Source organism: Aquarana catesbeiana, linkage group LG01 (genome assembly GCF_042186555.1).
Source record: "Aquarana catesbeiana isolate 2022-GZ linkage group LG01, ASM4218655v1, whole genome shotgun sequence".
NCBI lineage: Eukaryota > Metazoa > Chordata > Amphibia > Anura > Ranidae > Aquarana > Aquarana catesbeiana.
In genome coordinates, this window is record NC_133324.1 from 352964105 (window position 1) to 352990510 (window position 26406).

Genomic DNA, 26406 nt, shown 5'->3' on the forward strand with positions numbered 1-26406 from the left:
ATTATTGCTAGTAACCTTTGTAACCAGACCATGATGATTTGATAATCATCCATAGTTCACCTGCAGGTGGCATGTGTTTTCACACATGGTGTGCAGCCCTGGTTCAAACTGAATGCGGACTTGAAATCACACAAATTTCAATACTGCATGTCAGTGCGACTTGCTTTTTTTTTCCTGAAAAGACTGAAAAGACTTTAATGCCTAGGGTATTTTTTCTGCAAAGAAATTTTTTTTACAAATATAAAGTAGAAAAAGATAGATAGTTTTACATTACCCCTCAACATCAGGATCTTCTTCCTCCTCCTCTTCTTGAATTTCAGCATCTTCTTCATCAGCTTCATCATCAAACAACATGAATGAGTGATTCTCATTATAATGCAGCTTTTAGCAGGAAAAAAAGGAAGCAAGACACTCAAGTTAATTGACTACAACTATAATGACATGATTGAAAAAAAGGCAAAAAAAACATTTTTGATCTGTGAAGCTGCAATTCCAGTTTTGGATTCTAAAGCCAAGCGTCCTGTTGGTAAACTATGGGCTCAAGTCGCAGGACTTGGAACCAATATATTAAAAGATATATGTGAAGTAATCTTGTGCTCCATGTTATCATTGCCTGAAGGCACACGTCCACAGTGCCCAATATTACATTTATTAGACAGAAATCATCTTCGATGCCCCTCTCTAATTTACTTCCACCTTGTCACCTAGGTTCACACTTGTGCAATGCGGGAACCAGCATGATTACAGCACCGGTTCCCGTATCGCATCTCTCCCGCAGGCAGTTCACACCGCCCTCTGCGAACCGCTGCGGGTGTCAATACATTGTTAATAACACCCCCAGATCGGTTCACAGTTCGCAGAGCGAACTGTGAACTTGCACAGGAATCGAATCGCATAGGTAATAACAGCCATGCGATCCGATTGCAGTGCAGGACAAAAAAAGTCCCTGCACTATTTTCGCGCTAATCCAATGCGAGTTCAGCCATACAACTGTATGGCTGAACTCGCATTGCACAGACATTGCATGCGGGTGTGAATCACATGCCATGTCGGTGTTTGCTCTAGTCTGAACCTGGGCTCAATTTCTCTGGCTTCAAGCCCTGAAAAACACACTAAATACATCTGAAAGTAGGTTGCATTTGCCCAGCCACACAAATCACCCTTGTATTTATGCAACTACCTGAATGTTCTACTTGTTTGTGCATGGGTTTTCTCTTTAGGCACTACATTTTTTTTGAGATGCAAGCTGTCCAAGTGTCCACAAAGGTTAACAAACTTCCCATCACTCTGGAAGTAGGGGAGCACCTTAATGCAGAGGAAGGCTAAGGATTTGGCAGACTGAGTTCCAGGAATTGCAGGTGTACAGGGAGTCCAGATTGGAAGGTCTGGACTAGAAGTCATGGGAGGGGAGAAATGAAAGGGTTCCTAACAGAGAGGGAGAAGATTTTGAAGTATTTTCCAAGGTTTCTTCCAGTGAGGAAGTGGGTCCGAAGAGACACTGCCCCTTGAAGGCCATGTGAATAAAATGCTTTTTACATAAAAGTCCAGACCTTTAGCCAAACTGCCCTATGCAAATGTACTGACATGAGACATGTGAAAAATAAGACAGGAGGCTTCCAGCAAACAGTCATAGCTGAACTTTTAATAATACAGCAGTCTGATCCATGTGTTCTATAAGAAAGGGATCAACCTCATCAACAGTTAGATTTCCTAAGTCATTTTGACCAGTCAGCCATGATTTGACAAAGTAAGGTCACAGCTAGGATCAGATAAAGGCAGGACCCGCAGGCGAAAACAGAGCTTCAGAAAGCGCTTTCAACCACCTATTGGAAATAGTAAAATAGAAATAGTAAGCATTTTGAGAAGGCAGGACACTGCCGGATCAACAGTGGTAATTAACGATTTATGCACAACATCCTCCTAAACCGGAAACAAGACTTGGGGGGGGGGGGGGGGGTATCAATCTGCCGATCAGGATTTTTCCAATCTTTGAGAAACAGTTGAAAAAGAGGGTGCAAAGGGAAGGGGTTTTGCGGCATTAGGAGTTTTAAACAAACCAAGAGGGGAGACAACAATGGCAGAAGCGAAAGGCTGACTTAGAGTGATACACACTGCATCAATAAGAGCATTCTCCTTTATCTTGGAAGTAACAGTAAATAGATTGCGAGTCCTCAGGAGTAAGCTCACCAGGCAAAGACTGGAGTGACTCAGAATCAGACTGAGCTTCTGTAGCTGATGGCTCGGAGGCAACTTAGGCATGGGCAAAATAAATTTAGAATCTGCAGGAGAGGGCTTGTGGCCTCTGTGATCAAAGTCAGCAAATAACTGGGCAATTTAGGTAATAAAGTCCTGCATGGGCACATCTGGTACAGTCTTACCCCACTTGTGTATAGAATCAGACATTTTGTAACTGCGCAGTAATATGTCAGCCTATAGGCTCAAAGTAAAAGGCACGGCCTCAAGCACTCCCAAAACTCAGACAGCTGGTAGTAGATGAGAGTCGAATGGCCAGAAGTAACCAAGGTCATTGCAAGATGACAGCAGGAACAGATCAAAAATTAAAGCTTCACGTTGCTCTTTGCTAGCTGGAGCAGCCATTCAAATGAATGGGAAAAAAAGCACAATGACTGGCTTCTTAAGCCTTCAATGCGGCAATAAAGCAGTGATAACTCCACGTGGCTTGCATTTCACGAATGGCACTTAAATGCAGGCTGCTGTGTGGAGTGAAGACTGCAGTGTCCAGTGGAGAGCAGATACTGATCTCTGATATAAATTGGCCCATTGAGGTTAAATGTTTCTCATCTTGATTTAGATTCACACTATGCCGGTTTCCCGGCAGCCGGTTTGCGTGGACACAGCAGCCCATTCATTTGCACGTAGTGAAAAGGTCCCTAACAGTTTCCAGTGCGTGGGGGTGCCATTAGTAATTAACGGCATCCCTGCGCTTCTGCTAACAGCAGCCTATTTTTGATGCGGGTTCAAGAAAGTGTGTGATTACACGCAGTCCCCCATCTGCATGTTGAATGAACCTAGGCTTAATGAGGGAGAAGAGTGGCGCTAATGCACTGGGCTACTATACATGTTGAAATCATTTCTAGATGTTTTTTCTTTTTTCTCTTGTACTCTACTACTGATTGCCACTAAACAAAGTATATCCGCAGCCAATCAGAAAAGAGAAACTTTGTAAGGGTCCAATCTCCTATATGGAGTGTTTCACTTCAAAAAGGTCTGCACAAAGAAAAAAATTTCATAGCAAAGTCTAAGAATCTCCTTTCTAAAATTGCAAAGGTCAGGAGCACCCAGAATTGCAGAATATTTTATTTTCAGTATTCTCATGACCCTGGTATATTTCCAGAGTGCATGTTTACCTTCCATTTGTAATATTCACTGGCGCCTTTGATTCCTGCTACTTTTTTTTCTGAACAAAAGACACAAATGCAGGCAGATACAAACAATCTGTAAGCAATGACCCATAAAATGAACCTGTTCGCAAAGATGTTTGTGCAAGCCTTAGTATGGTTTATGCAGACTTGAAGAGCCCTTGGTTTAAAAGTTCACACTAACCTTAACTTCCCCTGCCTACACTGGAGCCGATACCTACCCCTGTCATTCAATAGTCCAATGTGGAAGACTCAGTGGCTAGTAGAGATGGTCCCAAACTAAACAGCTAAATTGCACACAGGTTCTTTAAAACTCAAATTCTCCTTCATAACATATCTATAACATGTTTTGTGTGTCCTTGCTGTCAGTCATATTTAAAGTGCACCAGTGTTACGAATTACAGGCAGACAAGAAAAAAAATAGATTATTTTACATGATTATACATACACCTATCTATCTAGGGAGAGAGAGAGAGAGAGAGAGAGAGAGAGAGAGAGAGAGAGAGAGAGAGAGAGAGAGAGAGAGAGAGAGAGAGAGAGAGAGAGAGAGAGGGAGGAAGAGGGGGGGGAGGGGGAGAGGGGGAGAGAAAAGGAGAGAGGGGGGAGAGAAAAGGAGAGAGGGGGGAGAGAAAAGGAGAGAGGGGGGGAGAGAAAAGGAGAGAGGGGGGAGAGAAAAGGAGAGAGGGGGGGAGAGAAGAAGAAGGGGAGAGAAAAGGAGAGGGGAAGAAGAGGGGGGAGAGAAAAGGAGAGGGGAAGAGGAGGGAAAGAGAGGGGAAGGGAGGGGAAGAGAGGGGAAGAGAGGGGAAGGGAGGGGAAGAGAGGGGAAGGGAGGGGAAGAGAGGGGAAGAGAGGGGAAGGGAGGGGAAGAGAGGGGAAGGGAGGGGAAGAGAGGGGAAGAGAGGGGAAGAGAGGGGAAGAGAGGGGAAGAGAGGGGAAGGGTGGGGAAGGGAGGGGAAGGGTGGGGAAGGGAGGGGAAGGGAGGGGAAGAGAGGGGAAGGGAGGGGAAGGGAGGGGAAGAGGGAGAGAGGAGAGAGATTAACTTTCATGACTATGAACAGCATCTTGGACCAAAGGGGGGGGGTGGGGTATGGGTGTTGCAAGTGAGGGAGAGCAGAGTAAGAGAAATTCCCCCCCCCATTAGACTTACCGGTAACGGTATTTCCAGGAACCTTCCAGGACAGCTACTTGAGAGATGATAGGATCCGCCCTCTACAGGAAACACAAATCAAATACAATTTAAAAGCCCCCCCCCCCCTGCTCTGACCCTCAGTTGTTAGAAGATCAAAAAAAAAAAACAAAAAAAACAAACAGAAACTCATAAAAAAACCACCACGTAAACTAGGTCGATCAGTGAAAAACAGAATAGGGTGGGAATACAGACACTGTCCTGGAAGGTTCCTGGAAATACCGTTACCGGTAAGTCTAATTGGGGTTCCCCCCCCTCACCTTCCAGGACAGCTACTTGAGAAGATAAGCAAGATTCTATACCTTAGGGAGGGACGACAGCCTGAAGCACCAAAGGAGAGGTCCTGGCTGGAAAGCATCTGAACTCTATAATGTTTGACAAATGCATGAGAGGAAGACCAGACGGCAGCCTGATAAATTTCTTCCCATGATGACCCCGCTTTTTCTGCCCATTACGTGGCCATGGATCTCGTTGAATGAGCCCTAATTCTAGAAGGAGGGGTGCGACCCGACGTTTTGTACGCCTCACAAATAGCTCCCCTAATCCACCTAGCAATAGAACTTTTAGACGCTTTGAACCCCTTCTTGTGGCCACTGAACACCAATAGTTGGGAGGAACTCCTACAACCACTGGACTTTTCTAGATTAAGCAGAAGACATCTCTTCATGTCTAAAAGACTAAACCTTTCCTCCTCCGCATTCTTGGGAGAGGTGTATAAATTAGGAAGGACTACCTCCTGGGACCTATGAAAGTTGGAAGAAATTTTGGGTAAATAGAAAGGATCAGGCCTAATCACTACCCCGTCCTCTAGAATCCTCAGGAAGGGGTCTTTACAGGAAAGAGTCTCGAGATCAGAGATCCTTCTCCCTGACCTAATAGCTAAAAGGAAGGAAATCTTCAAAGAAATAAATCTCAGGGAAGCCGGATGCAAAGGCTCAAAAGGAGCCCTTGTTAGCGCATTTAAAACTAACGACAGATCCCAGGGAGGAATGTGTTTGATGACCTTGGGAGCATGTCTAGATCTGGCTGAAAGGAACCTCCTGACTAAAGGATCCTCTGCTAGTCTTCTCTCTGTAAACAAAGATAGGGCAGCAATCTGAACCCTAAGGGTGCTGACAGAACCCTTTTTCTACTCCTCCCTGCACAAAATCCAATATACAGGGAGTGGAAAAAGAATCTAAACCTTTGCCAGGAAATAAAAGTTTTCCAAACTTTCACATAGATTCTTCTCGTGACTAACTTACGGCTTCCAGGATAGTTTGAATAACCCTCTCTGAACACCCCCTCAACTGTAGGATGCGCCGCTCAGCCTTCAGGCCGTCAAATGGAAGGTCTGAGGGTTTGGATGCAACACCAGTCCCAAATGGAGCAGATCCTTCCGAACTGGTAGGGGCCAGGGAGGATCTACGGAGAGAGCCTTCAGAGAGGAAAACCAACTCCTCCTGGGCCACCAGGGGGCAATCAGAACAACTACTGCCCAGTCCTGAATAATTTTCCAAACTACTAGAGGTAAGAGGGGAAAGGAGGGAAGGCGTAGGCCAGAGTGGAATCCCACGGGAAGGAGAGAGCATTCGTCCCCAAGGACTCCGTCTCTCTCTCTCTCCGGTGAGAAGAACGCCGGCAGTTTTCTGTTGAGACTGGAGGCAAAAAGATCCACTGAGGAAAGACCCCATCTTAGCACAACCTCCCAGAACGTGCCTTGGTGTAGTTCCCAACCGCTGGAACTGATGCTCACCCTGCTCAAATAGTCCGCCAGCACATTCTCTGACCCCCTGATGTGGACTGCCCTGACTGAAGTGACATTGATCTCTGCCCAGGACAGAATCTGCTGTGTTAATGTTAGAAGCGACTTTGAGCAAGTGCCCCCTTGCTTGTTTAGGTACGCCACAGTTGTGGCAATGTCTGAGAAAATTAATAGGTCTTTTGAATAGACCCTCCCTTCCAGAGACACAAGAGCTTTCCCCACAGCTAGAAGTTCTCTGAAATTTATGGTGTGGCCTACCTCCTCTGGTAACCAGGCTCCCTAGGCCTGCCAGTCCTGTGAGTGAGTACCCCAGCCCCACAGACGCCAATTTTTACTGGGGCATGTTGTGCCTAGTCCTTCCCTCCCTGCAGATGTTCTCGCCGCTCCCACCAGGAGAGATTGAGAAAATCCTCTCTTGGCAGCTGCACCAGCTGATCTAGAGAATTCTTCCTGCGATCCCAATGGAGTAAAAGAAATGTCTGAAGGGGTCTGGAGTGTAAATGGGCCCAAGGCACCCCTGGAATGGCCACAGTCATCAGCCCTAGCAACTGCATGATCCGCCGAAGGGAGGTCTGTGGGAGCAACTTGAAGGCCTGCTCGGAGAGAAGAATTTTCAAAATCTTTCTTCTAGAAGGAAAATCTTTCGGACAACAGGGTCTATTAGATAACCCAGGAAAATATGCTCTGGGAGGGCACCAGGCAAGACTTTCGCTGGTTGACTTTCCACCCCAATTTCTGAAAGGTCCGTAAAACCAACTGCAGATCCTGAACAAGGGACTCTGTCTCGAGCGAAGATCAAAAAATCGTCTAAATATGGGACGATCGTCAAACTTTGTATCCGAATAAAGGCAATGACTTTGGCCATGATTTTTGTAAAAATTCTGGGTGCTGCTGAGAGACCAAAAGGAAAGGCATTGAACTGCCAGTGACTTGGCTCATTTTCCATGACAACCGCAAACCTGAGGAACCTTTGGTGACTCTGGCAGATTGGTACATGAAGATAAGCGTCCTGAAGATCCAGGGTTAGAACGCTTTCGCTTTATGCAGATCCAACATTTCCTCCATTCTATTTGGCCAAACAAACCGGAACCCCCTTCAATAACTAATTATGAATCATGGTGTTCGGGTGCGGTGGATCAGAGGGGGGGGGTCTCCATCATATATGCTTCGCTTGCCTCCGCCGTGTCCAAGCCTCCGTATGCCTTGTCCTGGGAAAAAGAACTTGAAATCTCATGGGAAAGTGATCAATGGTTCTATTGCTTTCATCGCTCATTTAAGGGAATCCTTAATGTTTCCCTCATGGAGGGCAGCATTAAGGTGATCATGAGATGGTATAGGGTACCCTATCTTTTGGCTAAGATATATCCTGATGCTTCCCCGCTGTGCTTCCGTGGTTGCAACCACATTGGGACTCTGCTCCATGTTTGGTGGACATGTCCACGGATAAGGGGCTTATGGAACAAAGTATTCTCAGTGATCCGCAAAATATCCTCCGCCCAGATCCCTCAAACTCCGGAGATAGCCTTATTGAATCTGAAAGTGGATAGGGTTGATAAATATACCCAACAACTGATCTTTTTTGTTCTACTGGGCACCAAAATAACAATAGCCTCTTGCTGGAAGAAACACAGAGTCCCATTCACAGCGGTGAAGCATAAAATATCCTGGATTATGGCGCAAGAAAAAATAGTGAGCATTATCCAAGATAAAGTTAGTAAGTTTGAGCTTATCTGGGAACCCTGGGCCAACAATTGTCATATCTCCTTGCGCCCCGGCATGAGTCCTCCAGGGCAACGGGCTCTCTGAGAGACTCCGACCTCAATCCTCATCAAAAGCAATGGTATTTTCCCCGTCTACCTACCACTCCATCAGCCTCCCTGAAGACCCTCTCCCTTTAGTACCTTAGACTCTCTGATTGTGCTCTATGTAAATTATTCAACCCTGAGATTTATTTAAAATTATTTTTTTGTATAACTTCCTCTTTTGTTTACCCTTTCCAGTGGGTCATGGTAAAACCCTAACACCCTCTGGCCCCAAAGCCCCAGAGTTATCCTGTCTGTTTAACCGCTTGACATCCGGAGGACGTCATATGACGTCCTCGACTTTCGGGGCTTATATCTGAATGATGTCTGAGGCTACAGACATCATTCAGATACCGGCATTTTCAGCCGGCGATTCCGTACACCATAAGAACGATCATAGCGGCTGTTCCGCCGCTTGATCGTTCTTACGGGCGGCGGGAGGGGACGTCCCCCCCCTCCCGCCGCCCTCCGGTGCTACTACCGACTCACCTCAGCGATCGGTGAGTCGGATAGCGGATCCGCCGGCGCCGGATGTTCACCATAGAGATTTCCGGCGGACCAGATGGTCGCCGGAGTCTCTATGATCGTTCGGAGGCCGGGCGCGATGTTATGACGTCACGCCCGGCCTCTGCATTAAAAAAAAACGGCGCCGCTTCAGCTGTGAAGCGGCGATCGTTTTATTTATTTTTTTTATTTTAGGCTTCCCAGCCTAGAGGTGAGATGTGGGGTCTTATTGACCCCATATCTCACTGTAAAGAGGACTGATCGTGTCATATTCCTATTACAAGGGATGTTTACATTCCTTGTAATAGGAATAAAAGTGATCAAAAAAAAAAAAAAATTTTTAAAGTGTAAAAATAAAAATTTTTAAGTAAAATTAACAAAAAAAAAAAAATTTTTAAAGCGCCCCTGTCCCCGTGAGCTCGCACGCAGAAGCGAACGCATACGTAAGTCCCGCCCACATATGAAAACGGTGTTCAAACCACACATGTGAGGTGTCGCCGCGAACGTTAGAGCGAGAGCAATAATTTTGGCCCTAGACCTCCTCTGTAACTCAAAACATGTAACCAGTAAAAAATGTTAAAGCGTCGCCTATGGGGATTTTTAAGTACCAAAGTTTGGCGCCATTCCACGAGCGTGTGCAATTTTGAAGCGTGACATGTTAGGTATCTATTTACTCGGCGTAACTTCATCTTTCACACAATGCAAAAAAATTTGGCTAACTTTGCTGTTTTGTTTTTTTTTAAAGCATGAAACTGTTTTTTTTTAAAAAAAAACGCGTTTGAAAAATTGCTGCGCAAATACCGTGCAAGATAAAAAGTTGCAATGACTGCCATTGTATTCTCTAGGGTCTCTGCTAAAAAAACATATATAATGTTTGGGGGTTCTATCTAATTTTATAGCAAAGAAATGATGATTTTTGACATGTAGGAGCGAAGTGTCAGAAATGGCCTGGATGTGAAGTGGTAGCCCCCTCTAGGAGGACATATATGGACCTAGGTTATTCTGATCATCTGTAGATAAACCTCTGCGGGATAGGACAGGTCTATTAGCCACATATTGACACTGATAATGGGCTACTTCATTTAGATTAGACTTGACTGAGGTAGGGAATCCGGGAGAAGGGCATGGCCCTAAGCCCGCAGTGTGTTCCCATAGGGGCGGGTGGTGGACTTCCCCCTGATCTCGGATCCCTCGCAATTAATTTAATAAAGCCCTCCGTATCCAATTTACCCTCTCCTCATTTATTCCAGTTACTGAGTTACACCTGACTCATTTAGGTTTTTGCTCTGTCAGTTTACTCATCATTCATTGTCCTATTGCCAGAGTTATGTTTATCTTAGTTTATAATTTTAATTTAAGTTCAACTGTAACTAAGAATTCTGCTGATTAGACCTTTCATTTTACGTCTTGCATTGAGAGGTCTTTCCTCACATTATTTGGCTCCTTTTGAATCTTCATATCCTTGCACCATGTAATGTCTTTTACAAAGGTTTTGTAAGAAATTTTTCTTGCTACTACCAATAAAAATTTATTGAAAGAAGATCCAGGGTTATCATGAAGACCCCTGGCAACAACAGATTCTTTACAGAATAAATGTTCTCCATCCGGAAACATCTGTAGACTATGTATTTGTTAAGGGCGCTTAAATTGATGACCATACGAAAGTCGCTGGATGCTTTCTTGACCAGAAAGACGTGAGAATAAAATCCCCAGATATTTTGAATTTCCGGAATAGGAGAAATAACTCCCTCTGTTTCCCACACAGAAATCAGATTTATCGTGGCTTGCCGTCTCTCTTGGTCTTTCGGCAGATGGGTAAGAAAAAAATCTCGGGGGGGGGGGGGGGGGGGGCATGGGAGACTTTTGAATTCCAACCTGTAACCCCTTTCCAATGTTTGAAGAATAAAGGAATTGTCGGAAATCTCTACCCATTCTTTGATGAAATGGGACAACCTTCCCCCTACCCCTATCCTGGCGTCACTGAGGATTTTTAGAAGGGGCTGAAGGAGCAAAGAGAGCCCCCGCTTTTTGTTGTCTTTGTTATATCAGAGGGACCACCCCCTGGGCAGAACTGTTTAGTTCTGTATTTTTCACATGCAATGCATGTTCTGCCTAGTTTCTCCTGAAAGGAGGAAGATATAACCCTACGGTCAAGAGAATGGAGCTGTGTCCGTCAATGAACGAAAGAGAAAAATGGAAGGGAGTTGCTACCGCTCACACCACCAGGTAGGCAAGTAACCCCAAAAATAGGGAACCCTCTGGTAGAAAGTACAGACTATCACCCAGGACTTGGCCACAACTAGTCCTGGATGATACCAAGAAGGGGGGTCCAACCACAGTTACCAGACCTAAGAAAACAAAAAACATGTCGATGCTCCTGGAGGGTAGGGGAAAACAAAACAACAGAGGGTCAGAGGAGAGGGAGGGGCCTTTTAAATTGTATCTGATTTGTGTTTCCTGTAGAGGGCGGAGCCTATCAGCTCTCAAGTAGCTGTCCTGGAAGGTGAGGGGGGAAAAGGAGCATTGAGCAGGTTAATCATGGTGTACCATTTGTTGAACTTTTAGAGATATGACTTGTTATAACCTGCTTATATTCCAAGAGGACCTGAATTGAGGACAGTAGAACCACGTCCTTTTGAATTTGTTCTAATAGTGACTGAGAATGAGGGAGAGATATTGTCGAGGTTTTTTTTCCAGTCTGATCCCACTGTTATCAAGTATTATTTTTCCACACATGTTTCCAAAAGAGCAAGACCAGAAAATGTGGAGAAAAGTAACCCATCTTGTACACACCTTCAGCCTAAGCAGGGAGTTGTGGGGAGTCTTGTGACGTCTTCTGGGGCCCCCGTATTACCCGGTAACAATTTATACACAGATTCCAGGATTCTACTAGAGATAGTAGATTTTGCAAAGTGGGGAATATTATCCCCTTCAGTGAATGTCTGGTTTAGATCCTTCTCCCATTTGTTATTCTACCTTTTAATGGGCTATTTATTTTATCTCGTTATATTTGTCTGAAGTTCTGCTTTAAGTGTGACTGTGAATAATGAATAAAAAAGAAACAAAGTAGTACATAAATACATGTAATTTCACATGGAAAATAATATAAAAACAAATACAAGGCAATGTAAAGTACTGCTTACCACTATTCCTTCTCTTGATTTTAGGGACAGAAGCATCATGGTTGTTATTTTCTCAAGGTGATGAGAAATATTATCTTCCATAACTTCTGAGATGGCACCAAACAAGTGATAGCTGTAATATACAGTTGATTCAAAATTAAGAAAAAAAAAAAAAACAGAAAAAAACAGCACACAACATTTGCTAATAATTGTTACTTCAAAGTGATTTTAAAGTTTTTTTTTTAAATAACAAACAAGTCTTACTTGCCTGCTCTATGCACAGAGCAGCCCAATCCCCCTCTTCTCGGGTCCCCCCGCTGGCGCTCCAGGCCCCTCCCTCCTGCCTAGTGCCCCCATAGCAAACAGCTTGCTATGGGGGCACCTGAGCAGGCTCACTCCCTAGCCGCTGCTCTGTGTGTCTATTCACACACAGAGCATTATTCAGTCCAGCCCCCACTCTCTCCTCATTGGCTCACTGGCTGTAATTGACAGTAGTGGGAGCCTATGGCTACTGCAGCTGTCTCAGTCAATGAGGAGGGAGAGACCTATGTACATCACTGGATCGAGATGGGGCTTAGGTAAGTTTTAGGGGGGACTGGGGGGAATAGGGGTGCTGATGCATAGAATGCATGAAGGTAAAAAACCTTGAGCCTATACAACCTCTTTAAGGCATAAAATAAAGAAGTGTTCAGAAGTGTTTTAAAGAATTCAAACTTTATAAAGAGGCAAGATATATTGTATTTAAATCAGGAGACAGAACAAAATAATTTTTCTTCTATTTTTATTGCAACGAGGGACAGCCAAAACCCAGTCTATTGCACAATTCCACTACATCCAAGCTAAATAAAAACACAGCTTACACAAAGCAAAAAATAAGATAAAGCTCACTGAATTATACACAATACTTTTTCCTGGTTCAGACCAATGCAAGCTTGACTAGATGAAATAGAGTACAGACTAAATACTTCCATCTGTATACAATTGTTTGAGGCACAGAAACTTCAAAAACTAGACTTTCTCCCCTAACTTATTATTCTGAAGGCCACATTAGAATTATAATAGTATGTAATAATTTTAGATGGAACACATGCTTAAGAGTCCCTTTTAACATGCTGTAAAGTGTACTGTAGCTTTACGCTCAGAGAAAAGGATTCTCAAAATTAGGTTATATGTTTAATCAATATTTATAGCCAAGATATAGACAAAGAAACAACTTATGAGATCAATCACAAGGGTTTATTTCTGTGGTTAATTAATGGACAAAGTTTTCCATGAACAATGCAGTACTGAAAAACTCCCTACACACTTGCCAGCTAGACAGCCCAATAAACAGTCCATTAAGGCATAAGCACACACTGGATGCCTTCAAATGCCATTAAGCTGTGCTCCTGTATTGTCCCTCCACCTTTAAAGGTGAAACTGCCTTGTTACACACACCTTATTTAAAGAAGCTAGTTAAAAAATTGATCAGAAAACATTTTAATGCATTTAATAAAGAATTGGAACTCACAAAGAAAGATGGGACGTTTTGTTATGCCACCAAGAAACTCGCAAAAAAAGTACGATTTGATCAAAAACAAAAACAAACATGAAACCTTTTTATTAGATATACAATATCATAAAAAGCCCACATGGACGTAAAAGCTAAACATGAATAAGTATAGAAAATACAGCATATGTCATGATAGGCAGTATAACAGTTAAAGCCCTCACGACGACATGTCAACGTATTTCACGGTTAAACAGTTTCCTCCATATCGTCAGAGACACACATAGATATAGATATATATATATATATATATATATATATAGATATATATCTATATATATATATATATATATATATCTATATCTATATCAAGTTAAGTTGAGGCCAAAGAGCTCAATTTTGGTCAAGGTAATTACCGCTCCAGGTGGTATCGCTTGTGTTCACACCGTCCTAGTAGTAGGAGATGAAAGGTGCCGGCTCAGCAAAGTCAAATGGCAGAAAATGGAAAAAGGAGGGCCGCACTCCAAAATAATGCCTTTATTGAATAAAGCTTAATACATACATCAATCAGAGACACAAGTCCAGCTGATAACTGATGCGTTTCGCACCGTTAAAGGTGCTTAATCATAGGTTATGCTCAGTGTCATATCCAGGAGGTTGTCTTTGGGAAATAGACGTATGAGTGCTGTCAGCATTGCTGCAGAGGTTGAAGGAGTGGAGGGTCAGCCTGTCAGTGCTCAGACCATAGGCTGCACACTGCATCAAAGTGGTCTGTATGGCTGTCGTCCCAGAAGGAAGCCTCTTCTAAAAGATGATGTGCAAGAAAGCCCGCAAACAGTTTGCTGAAGACAAGCAGACTAAGGACATGGATTACTGGTACCATGACCTGTGGTCTGATGAGACCAAGGATAAACTTATTTGATTCATACGGTGTCAAGCGTGTGTGGCGGCAACCAGGTGAGGAGTACAAAGAAAAGTGTGTCTTGCCTACAGTCAAGCATGGTGGTGGGAGTGTCATGGTCTGGGGCTGCACGAGTGCTGCTTGCACTGGGGAGCTACAGTTCATTGGGGGAACCATGAATGCCAACATGTACTGTGACATACTGAAGCAGAGCATGATCCCCTCCCTTTGGTGACTGGGCCGCAGGGCAGTATTCCAACATAACGACCCCAAACACACCTCCAAGAAGACCACTGCCTTGCTAAAGAAGCTGAGGGTAAAGATGGACTGGCCAAGCATGTCTCCAGACCTAAACCCTATTGAGCATCTGTGGGGCATCCTTAAAAGGAAGGTGGAGGAGCGCAAGGTCTCCAACATCCACCAGCTCTGTGATGTTGTCATGGAGGAGTGAAAGAGGACTCCAGTGGCAACCTGTGAAGCTCTGGTGAACTCAATGCCCAAGAGGGTTAAGGAAGTGCTGGAAAATAATCGTGGCCACACAAAATATTGACACTTTGGGCCCAATTTGGACATTTTCACTTAGGGGTGTACTCACTTTTGTTGACAGCGGTTTAGACAATAATGGCTGTGCGTTGAATTATTTGGGCAGCTGTACACTCACTACTTTACATTGTAGCAAAGTGTCATTTCTTCAGTGTTGTCAAATGAAAAGATATAATAAAATATTTACAAAAATGTGAGGGGTGTACTCACGTTTGTGAGATACTGTACATATCTCCATTTGACTAAGAATAATCTAGGGTCTTTTCAGTGTTTTTCAGGCTTCTTTTTGGACCATGGTTTGTTTATCACCTTTTTATGGTTCACGGTTTATTTATTTTTAAGCTCTGGCCACTACCGTTACAGCCTATGTACCCCTAGCATTGTCCCCACAGGCAGGGTGGAGCGCGTTTGCCCTCCATAGCCACATATTTCCTTCAAAAGGGCTTTTTCTTTTAGGTAAGTTTTGGGTTTTGTTGTTGTGCTTTTTTTTTTTGTCCACCCTGGTGTGACCAATAGCTTTATCTTTTGTGATATGTAATATATATATATATATATATATATATATATATATATATATATATATATATATATATATATATATATATATATATATATATATATATATATATATATACATACACACACACACACACACACACACAGTGGGGACGGAAAGTATTCAGACCCCCTTAAATTTTTCACTCCTTGTTATATTGCAGCCATTTGCTAAAATCATTTAAGTTCATTTTTTTCCTCATTAATGTACACACAGCACCCCATATTGACAGAAAAACACAGAATTGTTGACATTTTTGCAGATTTATTAAAAAAGAAAAACTGAAATATCACATGGTCCTAAGTATTCAGACCCTTTGCTCAATATTTAGTAGAAGCACCCTTTTGATCTAATGCAGCCATGAGTCTTTTTGGGAAAGATGTTTGGGGTGACCAGAACCCTTGCTAGAGCTGGCCGTCCGGCCAAACTGAGCTATCAGGGGAGAAGAGCCTTGGTGAGAGAGGTAAAGAAGAACCCAAAGATCACTGTGGCTGAGCTCCAGAGATGCAGTCGGGAGATGGGAGAAAGTTGTAGAAAGTCAACCATCACTGCAGCCCTCCACCAGTCAGGGCTTTATGGCAGAGTGGCTCGACGAAAGCCTCTCCTCAGTGCAAGACACATGAAAGCCCGCATGGAGTTTGCTAAAAAAACACCTGAAGGACTCCAAGATGGTGAGAAATAAGATTCTTTGGTCTGATGAGACCAAGATAGAACTTTTTGGCCTTAATTCTAAGCGGTATGTGTGGAGAAAACCAGGCACTGCTCATCACCTGTCCAATACAGTCCCAACAGTGAAGCATGGTGGTGGCAGCATCATGCTGTGGGGGTCTTTTTCAGCTGCAGGGACAGGACGACTGGCTGCAATCGAGGGAAAGATGAATGCGGCCAAGTACAGGGATATCCTGGATGAAAACATTCTCCAGAGTGCTCAAGACCTCAGACTGGGCCGAAGGTTTACCTTCCAACAAGACAAGACAATGACCCTAAGCACACAGCTAAAGTAACGAAGGAGTGGCTTCACAACAACTCTGTGACTGTTCTTGATGGCCGTCCACCAACGTTTACCATCCAACCTGACAGAACTGTGCAAGGAGGCATGGCAGAGGATCCCCAAATCCAGGTGTGAAAAACTTGTTGCATCTTTCTCAAAAAGACTCATGGCTGCATTAGATCAAAAGGGTGCTTCTACTAAATACTGAGCAAAGGGTCTGAATACTTAGGACCATGTGATATTTCAGTTTTTCTTTTTTAATAAATCTTCAAAAATGTCAACAATTCTGTGTTTTTCTGTCAATATGGGGTGCTGTGTGTACATTAATGAGGAAAAAAATGAACTTAAATGATTTTAGCAAATGGCTGCAATATAACAAGGAGTGAAAAATTTAAGGGGGTCTGAATACTTTCCGTCTCCACTGTGTATACATACACACAAATGGTTATGTTTTTCCTTATTATATTGCTGTATGTTCATAAAAAACCTTTTTCGAGCATATACAGTGTGTGTAAATCTTTATTAATGTGTTTGTTCTTAGATTGAAAAATATATATACCGGTATATATAGATCTTTGAAGATATGGACAGTATGATTTGCGGGTTACCGCAAAAAAACACTACTCTGACATGACATTGTGAGGACATTTACAGTTATACTGACTATCGTGACATGCCGTATTTTCTATACATAATCATTTTTAAGCTTTGGAGCCCATATGTGCTTTTTATGATATTAAATATCTAATTTGTGAGCTTCTAGGCAGCAAAACAAAAAATTGATTTTTCTTTGTGTGTTCCAACTGTGTATAATTTTATTTGGATGCTGCCCCAAAGAAACCTTTCAAGAGATGTTTAATGTTATATCAAGTTTAGTCATTTCAATGAAATTTACTAGTTTGTTCTGGATAGCACTAACACTTGTAAATAGTACACGGTCTTACTCTGTACAATTTGTGGGACAGATGGGAATTCTATATCAATTGGTACATTTTTTCAATTTGAAGATCACTGGCATTGGTTAAAGTAGCAAGTGTCCGTTGACCCAGAACAAGATCTTCTCTAACACAAAAATAGGCTCCCACCAACTCTTAATGAAAAGACCATTAGATGAGCACATATACTGATGTTGCAGACACTCCCATATGGGTCCAAACATGTACATAGTAAACAATAAGAACAGTACCAACATCAAATCCAAAGGTGCCCTTTACCAATTTAATGAGTGGATGTGAGTGCCTGGCAAAACACAAATATCCGGTCACTACTAATACAAGTTCTGAAAAACCAATTTGCTCATTGATACCAAGGTAGAAATCCAGGCAAACCTGTTTTTGAAGGCGCAAGCAAGGTTAAGAACCTCTGTCAGGATTTTATCTGCCAGGAGACCTCCTTATTGTCTGGAGACATGACAGGAAGTGAAAGCACATCTCCGAAACTTATGCCGCGTACACACGGTCGGACTTTTCGTCTACAAAAGTCCAACGGACGCTGACGGACTAAAGCTGGCTGGTAATCCGATCGTGTGTGGGCTTCTCCGGACTTTCAACTGACTTTTTCAGCCTCAAATCCGACGGACTTTAGATTTGAAACATGCTTCAAATCTTTCCGACGGACTCGAGTCCGGTCGAAAAATCCGCTCGTCTGTATGCTAGTCTGACGGACAAAAACCCACGCTAGGGCAGCTATTAGCTACTGGCTATCAACTTCCTTATTTTAGTCCGGTGTACGTCATCACGTAAGAATTCGACGGACTTTTGTGTGATCGTGTGTAGGCAAGTCTGTTCGTTAGAAAGTCCGCCGCAAGTCCGTCGAAAGTCCGTCGAAAGTCTGTCGGACAGGCTGTCAGACTTTTGTAGCTGAAAAGTCCGACCGTGTGTACGCGGCATTAGGGAAATTTTTACCTGCAAGGTTTCCATTCGCCCTTTGCACTAGCGACAACCATCAACATTGGGATTTTGCTTCACCTTCTTTGCCAGTGATAACAATCACCGACATAGTAAAGGAGGACAAACCTCATCACTACAATGAAAACCTCAAAGAGGTTCTAATCCTTCCCTGCTTTAGTTAGTAAATGTAAAGCTTTTTGTTGATGTCTATGCTACCAATGGAAAGACTTATCCTTACTTCCCATCCATTTGAAAAAATATTACTTAAACTTGTTAAATGTGGAATATTTGCATACATATCTTTCACAAGACATTTTAACCCTAGGCTAAAAAAGGGTATCCGGATACTTACGCACAACTTCTCATACTTGGATCATCAATTCTGTCACACAAATTGAGTCCTAGGAGACAGCAATCTTCAGCCAAAGGCAGGAAAGATTCCTTCCCCAGTGAGTAGACCAGGACAGCAAGGGTTTCTTGAGGGGGAACAAAAAAAAAAACAAAAAACAAAGACACAATCACAAGGGAAGCAATAGATTTACTATACAAAATATTTCTGTCATTTCTCTTTTACCCTTACCCAGACACTGAAGCTGTACTGGTCTCCCCTCTTCTCCTGTCTGCATTAAATGGACTTTGAGTACTTCCATTACAGGTGAGAAATACGGCCTAAGCAATTCTTCAGCACCACTGGCTAAGGAAGAGAAAATCATAAAAATATGCATAGACTGAATTGTATAAGTAAAATTTTAAAATGGAGTAAACTAGAAAGAGGTAAAGTGTCAGACAATTACAAACCACCGCTGGTAAATAAAAACATAACAAGCAACACTCGCAGGACAAAAACTATAAACTATTTAAAGAGATTATGTCTGTTAAAGGCTGACCCACTTAAGCCAGCCATAGATGGTTTGAATCTCTGTCTGTTCAGCAGGGCCTGGCCAGGATTTGAACCATCTATGGGCAGGCTTAATGTACAACCAGCATGTCAGATTTTCAGCATGCAATTATTGTCAGCAGCTATAGCGGCTAGCAATAATCACTGTGTGCCCACCCACAGGGAGAACACAATAGCTCCATGGGAGGGATTCCCCCCATCAACACTGACTGTGTTAATGGGGGAAGCGAGTGCTTTTCTTTCCTGCAACCACGGGAAAGAAAATTGCACCATCTATGGTATGCCTTAAATTCACCCTTGCTGCACTTCCCCACTGCTGCACTCCTTTCTTGGAGCCCACACCTGTGTAACCTCCTTGTTGGATGATATAGCTGCCACAGCATTGATGACATCATCCTTATGTGATAGTGTTCATCGCCTGGTAATTGACTGCTTAGGCCTGAACATTGCATCCTGCGAGGAGATAGGCTCCACCATACAAGAAAGCACTGGGTAATTTGAAAAGACCACGGAAGTACAACGTAGCAGTGAGGGAATACAATTTAAGAAGCACTAAACCGCTGAATGAATGGCCTCTCCCTGCCATCATTTTACAAAATCTGTTGTGTTAATATTAGAGCTGCACGATTCTGGGCAAAATGAGAATCACTATTTTTTTTTACTTAGAATAAAAATATCACGATTCTCGTGACGTAAAATCTTTCACATTATACAAAAAATTGGGCTAACTTTACTCGTTACTGTTTTTTTTTTTTTTTTTTAATTCATTAAAGTAATTTAAAAAAAAAAATTGCATTTGAAAGACCGCTGCGCAAATACAGTGTGACATAAAATATTGCAACAACCACAATTTTATTCTCTAGGGTGTCTACTAAAAATATATATATGTTTGGGGGTTCTAAGTAATTTTCTAGCAAAAAAAAAAAATGATTTTAACTTGAAACCAACAAATGTCAGAAAAAGGTTCAACTGATAAAGAATGTTTTGATTCTTGGCAGACTGCCCAGTTTTTCTCTTCCTTTCTTTTGGGGGCTGTGGCTTCAGAAGAGCAGAGAGAATTATTTGCATAGAAAGAATTGTGAAACACTTTAGTCAAGATCGCGATAACGATTCTTGACGATTAAAGCGGAGGTTTACACAAATTCTTAACTTAATCTTATCCCCCCCTTCAGTTAGAGGAGTAGGCGTGTTTATTGCCTTTCCCTGGTGCCGCACTGTTTCCTGGGAGCTTAGTGTCAGGCTTCCAAAGATTCAGTGCAGAACGCCGTCCTGCTTTGCTTTGTTATCTTGTTTGTATAGGTGTGGTTGCCATCACAACGGGGCGGGAACTTCCGTCGATGCCACCCGTTGTGATGGCAACCCGGAATTTTACGGCGCTGCTCACCATAAACACCGAGCATGCGCGGGAACGAGTGGCGAATGCTGGAGGTGCTGGGAGGTCAGCATTCCCAGCATCCAGGAAATCAATGCTTGTGGGCTTCACATGCCCTCAAGCAAAATGGAAATGGTCAGCATCCGATTTTATAACTTCTTCTTACGTACGAAAACAGACAGAGGCTGAAATATTACACCCAAACTGAGTATTACTTTGTGATTGGGAACGTTTCTCAATGACTTAAAAATAAAAAAAAAAATGATTGGTCGCCAGACTTCCGCTTTAATTGTGCAGCGCTTGTGCATATGTGTGGTCAGTGTCTTCCAGGTAGCTAGAGAAACGCTGGCAGTTTCTGGCAGATTGCTACCGCCTGGTGGCGTTTGTTCAGATGCGCCACACAGTTGCAGCTTAGTAACACACTCCCTCCTGGAATAGCTGTGATGTAGCAGTCCCAGGAGGCAGCGGTGCCTGGTCTAGGAACTGCTGCCTTGCAGCACAGAAAACTTCTGAAAAGTAGAATATTTTTTTTTAAACAAATTGTGTGAGAGGGAAAGTAAAGGGAGAAAATAAAAAAGGTTGCTGCAGTGAGTTTAGTTCCCCTTTAAGGAGAGTATAAATAGATCAGTTTTTTTTTAACTATACTAAAACATTTTTTTAACCCCCCGCTAGCGGCTGAAAAGGGGTTAAATCCACCCGCAAAACACTGCTGCAGCGGCACTTTGCCAGGGGTATAGCAGCGCTGCCCCATTGTTTTCAATGGGCATGGGCGCTTTAGGAGCAGTGAGTTCACCGCTCCTAATGCACTCCAAAGAAGCTGCTGGCAGGACTTTTCCTGATGACCCGACAGCACACCACTCCAGTGTGAATGGAGCCGCTGTTTCAGGGCGCTTTACAGGCGCTATTTTTAACGCTATAGCGCTTGCAAAGCACCTCAGTGTGAAAGGGGTCTAAATGGTACTTTGGCCATGAGCAGGACATAACACACTGGTATTCACTACTGGCCAGTCAACAGTTTAGCTGGAAATGTAATCGTATTACAGTATACAGTCAAGCGGGCCATATTACTCAGGCAAACTGTGGGGGTGGAAACAGAGTGTAAGCTGGTTGTGGAGGCAGGTGAGAAACGTTTAAAGATTACTAGGTGACTTTCTCTCTCCCTCTCACATGGTGTGCGACTAGACAGATTTGAAGCACATACCTCTCTATTTCTCTTCGCTCCTATATGTGGGTAAAGTGGGAGAGTAGTGAAGAAAAGAAGAGAACAAGTGCTGGGAGCCAAACTGAAGCTATGAATCCAGAAGTGATCAGGGCTGAGCATTTGTGGGTACATGGTTTGCAAAATAGATCAGTGAGCTGGAATTTTTGTGTGGGCCAGTTGAAGAGATTTCTCATTGCATTTTGTCCCAACAAAAGGGGAAATCATGGGGCAAATAGGGGAAAAGATGGCAATAAAAATCCGATAGGGGCTCAAACCCTGCCCTAAATCAAAAAAACAAACAAAAAAAAACAAAACAAAACAAAACAAAAAAAAAAAAACTTGGCTGATTTTGGACTTTAAGACTAAAAACTTCCATGGCAAAGCTGCACTACAAAACGGACAAAAAAAAAAAAAAAAGCGCTAAAATAAATGCATTTTGCTTATTATCATTCATTTCAATGTTTCTGTTTCATGTGCAAACACTGCAACAAACAGTGTCATCTATATAATGTACTTCTATACTCTCTAATGATGTAGTAAAGGCTCCATTAAAGTAAATATTTCCTCTGAAAACATTGAAGATTTTCCTTGTGACAAATGATGTTGTGGTCATATGTTTTACAATGCAAAAACACACATTTGAATTCATCCCAAGAATGGGAGATTTTGCTATGCGAGATAATCAGCTCATAACCCCCTGTGCTGCCAAACATGTTTCATGTTTTCAGGCACAGGAGGCTAGGTAGTGTTTAGGAGAACAAATAAGGACCTTATATGTATTTCAGCCATGCATGCTGTTTAGTTTGAGAGGAGGTTATGTATTGCTGACTGTCCTTTCCAAAAATCCTAGTTGCCTAGAATGCTATATTTTCTGTCTCACTGACCCAGGCACAAGTGCGCAAATCAAGAATTCTGACTTTACTAGCAGCTTGCTTATTGTGGGTTACTGACTCAAAAATAAAACATATGATTGTGATGTACTTATACAGTCATGTGAAAAATTACGTACATGTCATGGAAACTGTTTTTCAATATGATTAAACAGGCAAACATTTGACGTTTGCCTGTTCATACAAATAGGTAATATACTTGAATAAGACAAGAAAAATTTGCCTTTTGAATCATTTATGAAAAATATTAATAGATGTAAGTGTGTACCACACCCCTTCCTATGCAGGCTGAATTGCTGCAATCGCTTCCTAAATGCAAATGCATGCACTTTGACCCCAACTGTTACCTGAACCATGCAATGACACTCTGGAGTTCTTGCAGTATTGTTTTAGCATCAAACAGCTCTTGAGATGATTTTTCTGGGCTGGCCAGTACTGGACAAATTATCAATTGTTTGAAATCTATGCCACTTGTAGATTGTTTTCCTTAAAAGGCGAAGTCCATCATTTGCAGAAAAAAAAAATGCAACCACGCGTGCAGAAAAAAACTGCATTTTATTATTTTTTGCATATGAGCCTGCAAAGCATGTTGGATCATGGGAGCAGACCCTTCCTCCAGCTCCACATCTCTACCAAAGTACTGACTTTCAGTTAAGGAACTGGAGCAAGTGCTAATACAATATGGGGTTGATTTACTAAAGGCCAATCCACTCTACACTACAAGTTGGAAGTGCAGTCGCTGTAGATCAGACGGGAAGATCTGAAATGAGTGGAAGCTCTGATGATTTTATCATCTAATCATGCGCAAGCAAAAATGCTGTTTTTTATTTTCCTTGCATGTCCCCCTTAGATCTACAGTGACTGCACTACCAAGTGCACAGTGGATTTGCCTTAGTAAAAATTCCCCCCCCCCCCCCCCCCCCCCGCATGCAGTAATCACCGCACGTGTTCCACAAGTTCCTCTTCCACGATGGCAGATGGTAGTTTATGAATTCATAGACCCCCATGAATTAAGCCTCATGCACACTGGTTTATTGTAAATGCTGTTTATCCTGACAGGAGAAAATCAGCGTTATAGGCACGAGACTATGGGAGCGGAGACCGTTCCCCCAAAACAGTCTCCAGTAAAGAAATGGAAATTGACTATCTCGGTACCAGAAAAATAACATATATTTTGTATAAAAATTATAATTTTATTATATACACAAGTAAAAAGTACAAAGATCAAGTAGAGACAAAAACATAATTTTCCATGTTCAATAAACAGAAAAATTAAATTTAGGGGTGTCTTATGTAGATATACTGAAACGTAATGTGCTCCAGAATGGAGACAAGGTATAATGGGTCCCCATAGGACATAGGTCCTCTACATATTTCGCTGTATATTACCACTTCGTCAGAAGGGTATCTAGAATGGAAATAGCACATTATATATAACAATCAAGCAATAAAGAGATACAAAAATATACAGAAATTATACTTATTGTTACTAATTGTACAGTATAATTCCTTTATGTTTTTGTATGTCTTTATTGCTTGATTCTTATATATAATGTGCTGTTCCTTTCTAGATATCCTCCTGACGAAGTGGTAATATACAGCGAAACATGAAGAGGACCTATGTCCTATGGGGATCCATTATACTATACTTGATCTTTGTACTTTTTATTTGTGTATATCATAAAATTATAATTTTTATACAAAATATATGTTATTTTTTTGGTACCGAGATAGTCCATTTTCATTTCTTTACTGGAGACTGTTTTGGGGAACTGTCTCTGCTCCCATTCTCTCGATTCAATAGGATGATGCCCCCTTGCCCCATTATCTGTGTTTCTAAAAAAATCCCCCTTTTGTTAGCATTATAGGCTTGGTTTACACTGGTGCAATGTGGGAAACTCTACTATTTAGTGCTGATTCCCACACTGCGCCTGAATTGCACGGTGGTTCACACTGCGATCGGCTGGGGGTGTCAATGTAATGTTAATGACACCCCCAGATTGGTTTGCAGATTGCAGTGCAAACTGTGAAATGGTGCAGGAATCGGATCGCATAGGTGTGAATATCCATGCAATCAGATTCCAGTGCGGACCAAAATAAGTGTCCTGCACCACTTTGGTGCGACGGCGATGCGATTTCAACCATACAGTTTGTATGGCTGAAATCGCATCGCACAGACATTGCATGTGATTTGCACAGCAATGCAGTACGAATCGCATGCGATGTCTGGCATCACAATAGTGTGAACCGGCACTCAAACTCACATAAGCTGGGGGCGTGGCCTGGACAGCAATGGTATAGGTCACAAATAGTGTGAGCTCCGTTGATCCAGAATCCTGACAGTATCCTGCACATCCTACACCTTAACTTGCACTTGCAGGGATCCCTCCTGCCTCCTGTGCTGATTTTGGAGCCTGTCAGCCCACAGCCGCACGAGGCCGCTGTGGCACGGGCCGCGACTTTGGCCTAGTTCCTGGAGCAGGGGCCATCTTGCTGCACCCAGCGGAGGCCGAACTACACCCCATGGGCCTCCTGGACGGCTGGGAACTCACCCCTCCCTTGGAAGACCCTCCGGAATACCTCAGGACACTGTAGGTGTACTTTTTATATACATTAATTGCCCTGAAGCGGGCCGCGGCTTCGGCCTGTACTCAGGAGCGGTGGCCATCTTGCTACACCCGGCGGCCTGGGGGAGATATCCTGACCTTATTAAGTGTTCTGTGCCCCTGCCCCTCCTAAAACGATCTCTGGGCTGCCTGTGACTGCTGTCCAGGTACAAGTCCATCCAGCTTTGGCTTTGGGGACGAGACTTAGGCCTAACTCCCGCAGCAGCGACAATTTGGCGTTACCTGAGGACGGCTTGGCTGCCCGCACACCGGAGCAGAGAGGGAACATGTCCCTGCCGAAAAGGAATTCCGAGGCAGTGGATAAGTTGGCGAAATATCGCCATCAAGACCAAGACCCACAGGCAAAAAATGGCGAGGGCACGTGCTCAGCGGCAGACCATCAGGGCGCAGACACAGCTAAGGTCCTGGATGCCATTGCGACGCTGCAGGGGACGCTCACCGCCATAATAGATGAGGTCAAGATAGACATCTCCCTGCTACGCTAGACCTATCTAAGGTAAAGGATAGGGATACTGAAGCTGAGACACGCATCGGAGCGGAGGAGGACATTCTGCACCCCCTGAGACACACCACGGAGGACCTGCAGCACCAGATTCAGCAGCTACACGCTCACCAAGATGATATGGAGAATCGTCTGAGACGCTGCAACCTCCGGTTTATCTGAGAAGGCTGAAGGCACCAACCCCGCTGAATACTTGGAATCCCTCCTGATTCAACACTTTGGAAGAGAGGCCTTTTCTGCTATGTTCGCAGTGGAACGGGCGCACCGCATTCAAGCAAAGCCTCCTCCTGTGGGAGCCCCCCCCCAGAACTTTTATTGCCAAGTTTCTTAACTTTAGAGGTAGAGATAAAATCCTTTGGCTAACCAGAGAGAAGGGTAACATCGCCCTGGGCAACAGCCACGTCGCAGTGTTTCCCAACTTCTCTAATGAAGTCCAAAGAAAACGAGCACAGTTTCAAGAAGTCAAGAGGCGACTCAGGGCGGTGCACCTTAAATATGCCATGTTGTTCCAGCCAGACTGAGAGTGGAGGAAGATGGCAGAGCCATATTCTTTGAGGACCCGAAGGCGGCAGTACACTGGCTGGATCAACGCGGACGTCCAGATGGATGAACGGGTTTGTGGCATGTTACTGTGAGTACTGTCACTTTTGCTTTTTGTTGACGGGCCCCTTCTTTCTTCTGAATGTCCCCTCCATTGTGGGGGGTACTCCCAATTCTTCACTCCCCCCCCCCACATATCTTTATAACACACGCATTACTGAATGTAAGAGCGGGGATTCCCCCCTTTTTGAAGTTAGGGGGCCCGATCC

The 26406-nt window shown here is 43.3% G+C and overlaps 1 protein-coding gene across 1 annotated transcript in view; it reads right to left on the reverse strand.

The window, feature by feature from the left end:
* The window catches only part of IPO4 (importin 4), a 164842-nt gene that overhangs the window by 64754 nt on the left and 73682 nt on the right, over window positions 1–26406 (reverse strand). Inside the window, exons 16-19 of the mRNA XM_073632779.1 lie at window positions 18688–18801; window positions 18460–18583; window positions 11760–11871; window positions 275–381 (exon numbers count right to left, since the gene is read on the reverse strand). Of these exons, the coding sequence (XP_073488880.1) occupies window positions 275–381; window positions 11760–11871; window positions 18460–18583; window positions 18688–18801 (457 nt within the window). The remainder of the gene's footprint in view (window positions 1–274; window positions 382–11759; window positions 11872–18459; window positions 18584–18687; window positions 18802–26406) is intronic.